The 12153-nt window shown below is 60.6% G+C and overlaps 1 protein-coding gene across 4 annotated transcripts; it reads left to right on the forward strand.

Moving 5' to 3' along the window:
- Positions 1 to 3154: 3154 nt before the first annotated feature.
- LOC138916959 (uncharacterized) lies at positions 3155 to 11561 on the forward strand. 4 transcript variants are annotated; one of them, XR_011424224.1, is made up of 3 exons: positions 3155 to 5119; positions 7675 to 9471; positions 10020 to 11561. XR_011424224.1 is itself a non-coding variant. In XM_070230641.1 (2 exons), exon 2 carries the CDS (start codon positions 7785 to 7787, stop codon positions 8751 to 8753), a length of 969 nt encoding a protein of 322 aa, XP_070086742.1. In that variant the 5' UTR covers positions 4278 to 5119; positions 7675 to 7784; the 3' UTR covers positions 8754 to 8865. The 4 variants fall into 4 exon arrangements, 1 of the variants encoding a protein (XP_070086742.1); XR_011424225.1 differs by having other exon boundaries at positions 3338 to 5119; positions 7675 to 7892; XR_011424226.1 differs by having other exon boundaries at positions 4204 to 5119; positions 7679 to 7892.
- The last annotated feature ends 592 nt before the right edge of the window (positions 11562 to 12153 follow it).

The following is a 12153-nucleotide window of genomic DNA, read 5'->3' on the forward strand; positions in this document are numbered from 1 at the left end:
GACTGAAAAGTGATGATCATTTGTTCATTCATTCCACTCGCCCGCCCGGCACGTGTTTACCGAGCACCAGCCACGCTCCCCGTGCTATTTCTAGCAGCAGATTGTCAGCGGTGGCCTTTCTGCAGCTCACGTTCCAGCGGGGAGCAGGCTTACACACATTGACCCTGTAACGAGATAGCAAACATGGCGAAGACCGTAAAGCAGTTGAGGGGGTGAGGGGCCTGGGGTGGGCGCAGGAGGGGCTTCAGCTCTCGAGTTGGGGTGGTCGGGGATGGGCTGTATGAGGAGGGGTCACTAGATTGATGGGAGGAGCCAGTTGCACGCAGATCTGGGGAATGAGCACTCCAGCCAGAGGGACAGCATGCGCAAAGGCCCTGAGGTGGGCACTGCATGATGAGCTTGAGGAGCAGTAAGGAGGGCTATGTGGCTGTGGAAGGGAACTGGGGGGTACAGAGGTCAAAGCCACAGGTGCAAGATCAGGTCAGACCCTCCAGGGCCAACGTCAGCATCTCAGGGTGAGCATCTGCCACAGTGTTGATGACAATTATGCAGCAATGAAAACAGGGGAAGCTCATTTCCAGTGTGGACGGGGAGCTCACCAGAAGCTGGTTCTGCTCTGAGCACTTGATAAAGACCCTCCCGTGGCCCTCTGACTTCCCTTGGGGAGGTGGGATGGTGATCCCACTTGGCAGAGGGGGCATGTGAGGACAAGCGGTCAAATGATCTTCCCACAGCTCCTTGGTTAACAAGGGGCTACGTCAGGGTCTGAACCCAGATTTGGGTCCCTCCAACACAGGCCATCACCCATCTCACAAGACCTCTGACCTTGGTTCGAACACTCCTGGTGACGAGGAGCTCATCACCTTGCCCCTTCCCACCTGACAGGAAACAGGGTATCTTTCTTACAGGAGACCCACCCTCCCAGAGCCCTGCCCGGGGGCGCCCTCAGGCACAGTGTGGGCACTCTGCCTCTGCAGCCGGAAGGGGTGGGTGAAGCTGGGCAGACCTCAGGGCAGCAGAGCTCCCTGGGGAGGCAGGACCCCTGCCTCGTCCAATTCCGGGGACCTCCCTCATGGAAGACGCCATGTGACCATGCCCCTGAGCTTGGTAGCAGGTGGCCTGTGCCCACCACAGCCAGGAGCAGGCGGGAGGCCGGTGGGAGCGCTCCCTGTGGGCTGGGGGTCCTGGTGGGTTTTACCTCAGTTGCCCTCTTGCCTCCCGGCTCGGCCAGCACTTGTGGCCTGTGATGGGCAGTATGGTTCCCTGCCCCACACCCACCCCTCCAGGTGCGCTCACCTTGGATGACGTGACGTCCAGGGCAAGCACGCTGCCCAACCAGAGGTCAAGGGATGGCCGTGGCGGGAGGGACTCTGGAAGAGTTGCCTGCCCTGTAAGAGAGGACGCGGGGCGCTCTCCCTCCTGCTCCCGCTGGGAGGCTGCTGTGTTGGGCAGTGAGGCTGGGAGGATGGCGCACTCCACGGCCAGAGCTGAACAGCTGACCACACCTTGGTCCCTCACCTCCCAACGTCCTGTCAGACTTCTCGTCATGACCCACACCAGCAGTGACCAGACACGCCGTTACGGGCGCCCGGAAGCTTCCAAACTGCTAAGGGCTGATTTTTAAGCAAAATATGATCAGAAACAGGACTGACTCGGGGATTTCAAGAACAGAGGGAGGAGACAGGCTTCCACCGGGAATCTTAATGTTTAACCATCTTTCATCCATCGGGAACACTGTCTGAGAGGCTGCTGGCTGGGTTTGTTCTAGGCACTGGGGGTACAGCCAGTGGTCACCAGTCAGCTGGACACCATCCCCCACCTTGATGGAGGCAACCAGGCTCGCATGCCATGTACTCACAGCTCACAGAAGCTGACAATTTCTGTACACGCCCATCTCCCTTCTCGCACACATGCACAGCGTAGGTACAGGCAGATGTGGTCACATACACCTGCCACAGACCCCAGGAGGGTCGTGTCACCTCTGGCCTGTTGGGAACAGAGGGTCCCTAAGCCCATGAGATCGCCCAGCAGAGACCACCTTCCCAAGGTGTCAGGTCTGAGCAGCTGACACTGGAATCTGAAGGTCATTCTCAAGGAGATGAGAAAGCCCGCGGGTGGTTCCTGGGGGCCCTTTAGTCTCCCAGAAATGCTCTGGGCTGGGTGCAAACCCACAGCCCTGAGAGCAGGTGTGTGGTTCCACCCACTCCACGTGGGTTGTCCTCCTCTATCCATGGCCTGTCCCTGCCCAGGGCACCTGCCACTGACAGCCTCCAGGGAAGCAGGTCTGGAGCAAGCTCGTCCTGCGCTCTGTCTCCCTCCTCTGCATCCCAGAGAAACTGCAGCTTCCTCTTCACCTCGAAACCAGCCTGCAGAAGCCTGAGAGGTGGGGGCGGTGGCAGGGAACACAGATCCTCCAGGTCACCCAGGTGCGGGCGGGAAGGAGCTGGAGGTCCCCTCAGGACGGAAGGCCATGCCCTGCCCACAGCCTGACCTGATTGAGAGCTCGGCTCCATGACATTTATTTAGTGCCGCTCCCTGGGTACTCACGGGAGCTGACTGCGTAGACACTTTCTGTCAACTAATACAGTATGACCTGCCCCCTCTGGCCTCAGGAAGCCGCTGCCCTCGCCCCCTGGAGCAGACGAGGAGCCTGGAGCTCTGAAGGCCGACGTCACTCACCCAGGCCTGACCCGCCTCTGGTGTGGGCTCTGGGGCGGGGTGGCCCCCAGCCTCGCAGGCCCGCTGGGGTCCAGGCTGCGGGTCAGACTCAGGCGGTTGTGAGTGTGAGGCAGACGTGCTGTGCCCTCCGGGACACACACAGCTGAGCCCAGCAGTCGCCAAACACGGCAAAGACACAGGGTTAATACCCAAGGGAGTGAGCCTGGGGACGTCCCTGACAGGGGCTTCGAGGCTAGAAGAGGAGATGGGCCACATGAGGGGGAGTCAGACGCCACAAGGGAGAATGAATCCTGGAGGATCCAAGCAGGACGGATGCTTCTGGAACTTCCCAACACGCGGCAGCGGCTGGGCTTGGGGCCGTCCCAGGAAGGCGGATCCCCCCACGTCCCTGCTCCCTGGGGACGGGCTCTGGAGGGCAGCTCCAGGGCTGGGGAGGCCTGAGGTGCCTTCCGACTCAGCAAAGACGCTTCGGTGCAAGTGTGGGCACCGTGGGGGCGGCCTGACGCTCCCCGGTCCTCACCAGTGGGGGGCCTCTGGGCTGGATGCACCCGCCTCGGTCTGAGCCGTTCACCACCTCGAGCAGGGCTCTCTCCATCTGGTAGAGGGCGACGGCGTTCTCCCCTCCTCTGTGTCACGGGGGTGGTGAGAATGCGTGTGCACTTGCTGGGAAGGCTTGAGAAGGAGGAGCTGCGGCAGACGGGTGTGCACAGAGTGTAAGCGACAGAACCTCCAGGAGAGTGAGCCGGGGCGCCCTTCCTCCCGAGGAGGGGAGAAGCCTGTTTCCGGTGAGTCTGACCTGCCCAGACTGGACATCACTGAAGAAGACGGAGAGCTGCACACAGGGTCTGAGACCTGCCTGGGAGGCTGTGCCGGCACCAGTGTGGGGAACGTAGGCCGTCCGCTCGCGCTCTGTCCTGCTCTGCCCTGGGCCTCCTGGCCCCGTGCAGCCCCGTGCCCTCTCCTGCTCCCACTCGTGCCTCCGTCTCCACCACACCTTTAGCTCATTTCCCCAGCTTCCACCCTCCAGCCCTGCCCAGGACGCCTTCCCGCTCGCCCCTCGGCAGGGCATTTGCACAGACAAGTCTCCACGGCTGCCCAAGCCCTGGCCGCCCCCAGGCTCTCGTGGACCCTGCCCTGAGCCTGCGCCCGGGCAGCCCTCCCACCCAAATGGTCCAGGACCTCGTGGCGGCTCCAGAGGAACAGGCTGAGGAGAGGGTCAGGCCCTGCGTCTTTCTCCGTCTTGTTTCACACCGACTTCCGGGACTCTGAGACCAAAGGTCTGTGCCAAGCAGAGCCGTCCAGGGAGCCCAGACGAGGGGATTGAGGAGGCGAGAGAGGGCCTCACGGTGAGAGAGACACACTCCCGTTTTCCTGGGAACCGCTCAGTACGGTGAGGGCAAGTCTGATGTTGAGTGGAGCCCCCCGCACTCCCTGCAGGACAAGAGCAGGGACTTGGCAGGAAGTGAGCTGAGGCGAGATTTCCACAGGACTGACTTGCCCCAGATCAGTTCCTTCTCCCCGATCAACGCGTTGTTGACGACTCAGCACCCCACCCCGTCCTTCCTGAGAGCATCTCCTTTCCCACCATCATCATTTATACTGTGATTTTGGCTTGATCCGTGCCGGCAACAGAGGAGATTTACAGGTTTGATTTCAACGCGAGGGGCAGAAGCAAGCAGGGGTCTGTGCGGCTTCCTCAGACCCTTCTAACGGGAAGGAAACCCATCAGGGATTTTGAAATAGAACAGCAGTTTCCTTTTCCCTGTGGGATCTGCGTTAGCAAGTCTGCAAATGGAAAATGCATTCGGAACCGCCAGCGTCCCTTACGGCCCTCAGTGGGGAAGCGGGTGGTGATCCTGTTGCTATTTTAAAACTTGTCTCGGGGTCAGGAGCAGCTGAAATCGTTTGGGGCTTAATTTTGCATGAGGATGTAGCAAAGCGTAAGAGGAGGAGAGAAAGAGAAAATGCTAGTGACGGAGAAGGGGCCCCGAGAGGGAACCGGAGCCAAGGCTGAGCTCAGAGGGGCATGGACCACGGATGTGAGGGGAACAGGGCTGGAGGATGAAGCCGGGCAGAGGCGGCCGGACGGGAGCGGGTGTGCGTGTGGACACAGCCAGCTCTCAGGCTCTGGGGTGTGCTGTCCCAAGAGAGAGCTGCCGGACAGGCTGGGAGGGGAAGCTGCCTGGACGACTGACCGAACAGAGGCCGAGGGAGCGTGAGGAACGTCAGGCCACAATTACAGCCTCTGGGCCCAGCTCGGAAGTGGCCTCGAAGAGGGGCTCCTCTGCTGGGCGCCAGCTGCCCCGAGCGTGACCTTAAGGCCTCGTGGCTTTGCACACAGCCAGGCGCTGCCCACCCGTCCCTTCCCTCCTCATGGTGTGGAGGGGGGCCAGACAGCGCTGCTCTCCCCGCAGCTCAGATGAGGAGCCGAAGGAGTGAGGTGAGTGGTCAGCCTGGAACCAGAGATCAGAGGCCGACACTACGGTTTCCTGCAGCAGAAACGTGCAACATACTGACACACGCGTGAACACACATGCCACAATCAACAAGGCCACACAGACATGCCACAATCACACGCACGTCCACACCCACCTGCACGTGCACACAGCACGCACATACTTGCTCACATGCACTAGGTCTGTCCTCTGCACGCTGGGCACAGCCAGGCCGGAGCCAGAGGCTCATGTGGCACCTCCTGGTGGGCACCCTGGGCCACGCAGTGAGCTGGCACTACCCCGGCCACCTCCCAGGACAGCGCACGGCTCTGCCTGGACGATCCCCCTGCTACCCCTGCCCCCAGCAGAAGCTCATTAACTTATTTTTCCACCGGCATTCTGTGTCCCTGGTCACCCAGGCCTGGGGCGAGACACTGCCCGGGGCAAACGTCCATATTGATGAGGCCGAGAGGGGAGCAGTAGTGCCTCCTGGGCTGCTGAGAGGGCCAAGCTCCGGATGCTCGTCAGCCGCTGCCCCTTCCCGTCACCACTGAGTGACCAACGGGGCCACTGGGGGTGCAGCCCCAGGTGTTCGCTGCTTGAAACCTGGTCAGTCCAGGCCTGGTCTCGGCCAGACCAGGGCTCCCCAGGCTTCATGCTCAGAGCTGGACTGGGCGGCCCCCGAGCCTGGTCCAGCCGAGACCCTCGAAGGCCCTGCTCTCCAGCAGCTCGCAGCCCACGACTTCAAACTGCAGCTGCCGTGATCCCCAAGAAACTAGATCTTTCTCCATTGAGCTGGTTATTTTTATGCTCGTGCAGAAGTTCTGCGTCACAGAGCAAATCTGAGTTGCTCTCAGCTGTGACGGTCCCTGCAGGGAGGTGCCGTCCCTCAGCACCTGTTGCTGCTTTTCCGACAGGAGCAGGTGCTCCCCAGGCCCCAGGTCCCCAACGGGCACATTCTTGCTGACATCTCGGCTGTCACGTCTCTCTCCCCAAGAGTCAGAGAGCGGAGGGGGGTTAACTTTCCACCCCCGGACTCGGCAGGGTTTGGTTTGGGGGAATTCTCTCCATTGCTTCCTTCCTCCTTGTGTCACTGTCACTCCGTGGTCACTGAGTCCCCGTGACCTGCAGACGCTGTGCTGACCCCGGGGACTCGTGGTAGACGTGAAGCCTGCTGGTCAGAAATCCTAACGAGTCACTTTCAGGGAGAGAATAATGGGGCATCGTTTGTATCGTGGCCAGAGGCCGTGGCCGTGCTCCCCGAGGAAACCAGGAAAGCCAGCGTTGGCCAGGCCGGGGTCGGGGAGAGGGGCAGAGAGGCCTCCCGCGTTAGCGAGTTTTTATTCAGCACCAACACTGACCTATTTCCAGGGTGGCAGGTGCCTTCAGAGCTCTGGGGCCTGGGGGTGGGCAGAGGGGTCTCGAACCCCTCCCCCGCTGACCTGTGATCACTCCTGGCTCTCCTCTCAGCGCCGCTGCAGGAGATGGCTCCGTCCAGAGAGAGCTGGACTCTGAGCCTCAAGCAGGGCCGAGCATTCCTGGGGTCACACCCTGAGAGGTTGTGGCTCTGCTGCTCCCCACCGTGGGGTCTCTGATGGCACTGGCTTGTCTGGGTAGCAATGCACTGACCCCTCAGAACTTCTGTGAGAAATGAAAGAGACGCTGCGTGTTTGGGTCTGACATGCACGAGTGACAGGTCAGTGTCTACCCTCTACGCTCAGTGTCAGCGTCAGCTCACAGGGGGAGGGGCCTCTTCACCCCTTTTCTGATTTTTCCCTCTGCTCTCACCGGCTTTGCCATGTGTCCCTGGATGGGTCTGGTGTGTTCCCACTTTGTCCCCGATGAGAGGGCCTGGCAGCTCTCGGCACCTGCACGTCCAGGCTGCAGTCAGCTGTGGTCTGAGCCGGGCCTCCCTTGTCCAGGGCTGGGGTGCTCAACAGGACGGGGAGGGGAGGTGCCTGGTCTGCGTCCCTGCTGCCTGGAGCTCAGACAGATGCACCATAGCTTCTCCGGGACCCCTCGGCAGAGGGGCCTGATCAGGAGGCTGGGCCCTCAGCCTGCGGCTCGCAGCTCTACGAGGGTCCCAGCTTCTGGCTTGTCCCCGTGGGGCCGGTCTGGGCTCCTCCGACTCCAGCGCCTCAGCCTGGAGACGTGGCTTGTCAGCTCGTCAGCTGCTTCTCCTCCACCTATGCCACCAGCGCTGACCCTGCAGATGCAGAGTGGACACAGGGGAGCATCGGGGGCTCAGGCTGGCTCAGCTTAGGATGGGCCCCACCTCTGATCCTCAGCTTGCCCGGGGCGGGGGTGATCACCCCAGCCCTGAGCCCTGGCCGTCTCCACCGCTTCCTCAGGCAAGCAAGGCAGGACGCCATGGGGAGGGCCAGCTGCGGCCTGCTGAGGTCCCGTCCTCCCGTCCCACAGACCCTGAGGAGGATCTGGGTTCGCTGGGTTTTCCACATCAGCCTGCACCGCGTATCCAGACTCGGCTCAGAGAAGCCAGTGTTTGAGAAATGTCTTGGGGGGTAAAAGGCAAATGCAACACATCCTCTGTTTCCCTCAGACAGAAAGCATGAAACCGTCACACACAGAAGGGGCCACAGAGCGACGGGTCGGGTGCCCCTCAGCCGGGAGCTTCTGTTCTGCTGTGGGAGGAGCCTGAGCTCCCGAGCGATGGCTAAGCCCCAGCTCCGTCCATCTGAATCCCAGCTTGTCCCTCGGAGTCGGACCTGGATGGAAGGGTCAGAATGCACGGCCTGCGGGGGCCACGGGCAGGCAGCCGTGAGTCCACCCCACCCCCTGTTTCTGTCTGTCTTCTGTACCCCTGAGAACTTTCCATTCAGTTCGCACAGTGTCTCCAGATCCCTGGGGTTTCTGAGTGAGCTGAGCATGGCCAGGCGCTGGGTCAGCCCCGGGGCTCTGCTGCCCCAGATGCCAAGTCATCGCTGCTCAGTCCCGCCCTTGACGTCCCTTCTTGTGGCTTCTCACTCTCATCCCCCTCTGCCCCTGCAGATGGAAGTCCAGCCACAGACCTGCCCCAGCAGGAGCCGGGGTTGGGGCGTCTGGGGCAGAGGCCTGAAGGGCAGAAGCTCGCCAGGGTGGGAGGGTTGGTCGTCCACCAGCAACGGTGGGCTGCCCCTGCCCGAGGGGGGCGTGTCTGTCTGTGTCTGCGGGTGTCTCTGTATCTCTCTGTCTCTCTGTCTGTCTTGTCTCTGTGCATGTCTGTGTGCCTCCGTGTCCGTGTGTCTGTCTCTTTGTGTCTACCAGCTCACAGGACGGTCAGAAGCCACAGCCCACGCCCTTCTCCATCTGGCCTTCTGTCGGGGCCACGGGGAGGTCAGTGTCCTGGAAAACGAGCCCCACGGAAGCCCTGACTCACAGCCACTTCCTCCTGCCCCCCGCCCGCCCCCACGGCTGGGCACACGGGCGCCCACAGCCCAGGCCCACAGCCCTGACTCACCACCACGCGGCTCTAACTGGACGGCTTCCTGGGAAGGGCAGCTGAGGACACGGAGGCACCGCGAGGAGGCGGCCCCTCTGGCCCCGCGTGCAGCTGTGGGGCCGGCGGCTCTTGCTCTCCGGGCCAGCGCTGGCCGGACCCCGGGAAGCCCGTCCTGCCCGACGCCCAGACGGGGCGCGTGAGGCTGGGGGGTGGGTCTCGAGCGTCCCTGACAGACCGTGTTTCTCTGCTGAGACGTGCCCTTCATGCCTCCCGCCAGCTTCCTCTTGGTGTCTTTTTCCCGTTCTGATTCGTAGAGACTTTCACACACCCCCAACGCTGACCCTCTGGCAGTTACGTCCCTAGTGAGCAGCTTCTCATTTTACTTCTCTCTCACTTTCTTTAAGGTGATTGTGACTAACAGATTTTTAAAGTACTCAGACTCATCAGGCTCTCGTTTTGTAGCGTTTTAAAGAAATCCCCACCCCAAGGTCACAAACACCCACGGACACTTCCCAGGCAGTGTCTGTGAGAACAGCTGTGCATTCAAGCCCGGGGTCCAGCTGCAGCTGACGCGCCTGCTGGGAGCCAGGATCCGATTTCCTTCCCACGAGGAAACCGTCTCCACACCTGGCGGCTGCTCTGCTCTTGCAGAAGGAAAACCCCACAGGAGGACATGCCGTCGGATCCCACCACGTCCTGGAGAAGGATGGATGGCTCCCAGCCAGTTGTCCTCCTGGGCGGGGCCGCTCGTGGGACGTGTGCCGTCATCCAGAGTGGACTCAGCACAGTGCTGACTGCAGCCACTGAGCTGAAGGACAGACACGAGGGCCCGGCCCCCGGCTCTGAGTGGGCTGTTTCCACCACAGCTAAACGCCACGGACCCCGCTCAGGGGTTTCCTGTTGCCTTTCACTGAGAAGGTCAGGGTGGGAGGCTGTGGGCCCCAAGCTGAAGAGAGACGCATGTATCTGTGTTTGTGCACGTGTGTGCATGCGTGTGTGTCTGCATGTATGTGCGGGTCTATGTGTGTCTGCACATGTGTGTATCTGCAGGTCGATGTGTGTCTGCACGTATGTGCGGGTCTGTGTGCATGTGCACGCATGTGCGTCTGAAGGTGTGTTGAGTGTCTGTGCATATGTGTCTCTGTCTGTGTCCGTGCAAGGGCCTGAGTCGGGGCTCTCGGGGGGATGCTCTGCTCCAGGCCCGGTTAGGCTCCTCCCCTGAGTGTGGAGAGACCAGCCCAGCTTCTGGGCCCCGAGGGGAGTGGGTGCAGGTGGGAGTCAGAGTGCAGACCCGGGATGTGGGATGTCTGCCCCCAGAGCTGTGACCCAAATGGGTGCGAAATGCAAGGCGCTAAAATGAGCATCTTTAGCTCTGGTCTTTCACGAATGTAGACAGAAAGTGCTGGGCTAACGGGATCAGTTTGTACCAAAGGGGAGTTAACTTTATTCATTCTTCTCACTGGCAGAGCCCAGGTGGGTCTCCGGCCACCGCACAGGACCTTCCAACCGTCAAAGCTGGTGTGACGAGGCCGGAGAGGAGGACACTGGTGGACGCCCCTAATCAGCTCAGCAAGGAAACAGCCCGGATCTTTGGGATCTGAAAGCACCGAGGGCTCGCCTCGGCTGAGTGTGGGCCCCTGAAGACCTGGCGCAAGTGTGACGCGATCTGCTGACAGCCCAGGAAACCAGAAAGCAAACGGGGCTGCAGCTTTGTGCTTCTTTGGACTCAGCTGTCTGGACAGGCTGTGCCCTCGCGGCCGAGAGAGGATGTCTTCACGACGGGTTGGACGCGAGCTCAGCACCCGGGTCCGGGAATCTCATCTCCGGAGGAGCGGACTCTCTGGAACGAACTTCGTGCGGCTGCCTCTCCCTCTGCTGTTTCACGAACGCGTCCTCAGTTCCTCGTTACTCTCTGGAGTCCCCGGTCTACTCGTAGCGTCTGCCTCTCCTGGAACTCTGCTTTCTCTGACGCCCTGAGCCTGTCTCTTCATGTCCACTGACTGCCGCGTTTCAGTCAACCGAAGAGATGCTGGAAAGGAACACGCCCACACCGTCCGCCGTCTTGAACTGCAGACTTGATGCTCAACCAGCCGCCACTGATCACATTTGCATCACAACCCAATGATCCCAACCACCGGCCTGGACCCGTTTCCTTAGAGCCAGAAAGACAGATGCCAACACCGTGCCAGCCACCTCGGGCCAGGGCCCTCTGGGTGATTTAATACTGATGTTCACGACTTGTGTTCTGGGGTCTCTGCACTGAGCACAGACTGTGTTTGAAGTTGAAAGGAAGGCAGGCAAATAAGAAAAGAAAGAAAGAGAGAAAGAGAGAGGGAGGTGGTGGGGGAGGAATTGAGGCCTCCTCACCTCACACCCGCGAGCGTGGCCACAATGAGAAACACTCACAGAAAACACGCGTCAGTGAGGACGCAGAGAAGCTGGGACTTGTGCACTGCTGCTGGGATGCTAACGATGCAGCCGCCGTGGAGCACACTCTGGCACGTCCTCAAGGCTTATCGACAGGCTGTCATGTGATGCGGCCGCCCCACTGTGCACTGAAGGAACCGAGGCCGGGTCTTGCAGAGGTGTCTGCACACCCGTGTTCACAGCAGCGTGATTCACAAGAGCCCCAGGGTCCATCAGCGAATGAAGGGATAAGTGGAACGCGGCCCATCCACAGGGGAGCATCATTCAGCCCCAGAAAGGAAGGACGCCTGTTACAACACGGACAGAGCTTGCGGGCATCGTGCTGAGGGAAATCAGCCACAAAAGGGCAGGCACTGTGTGATCCCACTCACGTGAGGCCCCTGGAGTTGACAGATTCATAGAGACAGAAAGTAGACGGTGGGGCCAGGGGCTGTGGGGGGGGGAGTCAGTGTTTAATGGGGACCGAGTCTCAGTTTGGGAAGATGAGAAAGTCCTGGAGACGGATGGTGTGACGGCTGCACAACATTGTGAATGTGCTCAATGCCCCTGAACTGTGCACTAAAAAATGGCTAACTAATAAATTTTATGTTGTGTTTTTTACCACAGTTTTAAAAATAAAAACTGTGGTAAGTTAAAAAAAAAAAAAAAGCTGCTACAAAATGATACATAAAGCTTGAAAACCAATCTTTATATTACGCATGTACCTTAATGGTGTCAAACGTGCCTCCTCTGTAAAGACACCACATTTGGGACGTGGGCAAAGGGAGGTCAGTGAAGAAGGCTCCAGGGACGAGGGTGTCAGCTGTGCCCACAGTGCCCAGTGCCCCGTGCTGTGTCCTCTCCACCGACCCGTCCTGGGCCATCAGCTCAGAAGCAGCCCTCACCCCACGCTGGGGCCCAGGGGGAGCAGGAAGGAGGGCACAGGGCCCGGGCTCAGCTGAGGGCGTCACTCGACCGTGTCTGTGCCAGCTTGAGGCAGAGGCCCCGTCAAGGTGTGGGCAGAGATGCCTGTCTCCCAAACGGCGCCCCCAACTCCTTCCAGAGCTCGGAGCTCAGACGAACCTGGAGGGTGTGGGCAACGCACTTATGCGGGGGGAGGCTCGGACGCGTTCTGGGGTGAAACCCAGCGAAAATGCTCCCCTTGTTCTCCACGCCGTCCCGGCCTGACGGGCT

The sequence above is a fragment of the Equus caballus genome, chromosome 13, assembly GCF_041296265.1.
Source record: "Equus caballus isolate H_3958 breed thoroughbred chromosome 13, TB-T2T, whole genome shotgun sequence".
Taxonomy (NCBI): domain Eukaryota; kingdom Metazoa; phylum Chordata; class Mammalia; order Perissodactyla; family Equidae; genus Equus; species Equus caballus.

Coding starts and splice junctions, on each gene's coding strand:
- LOC138916959 (XM_070230641.1), top strand. CDS start 7,785: ATGGCTAAGCCCCAGCTCCGTCCATCTGAATCCCAGCTTGTCCCTCGG.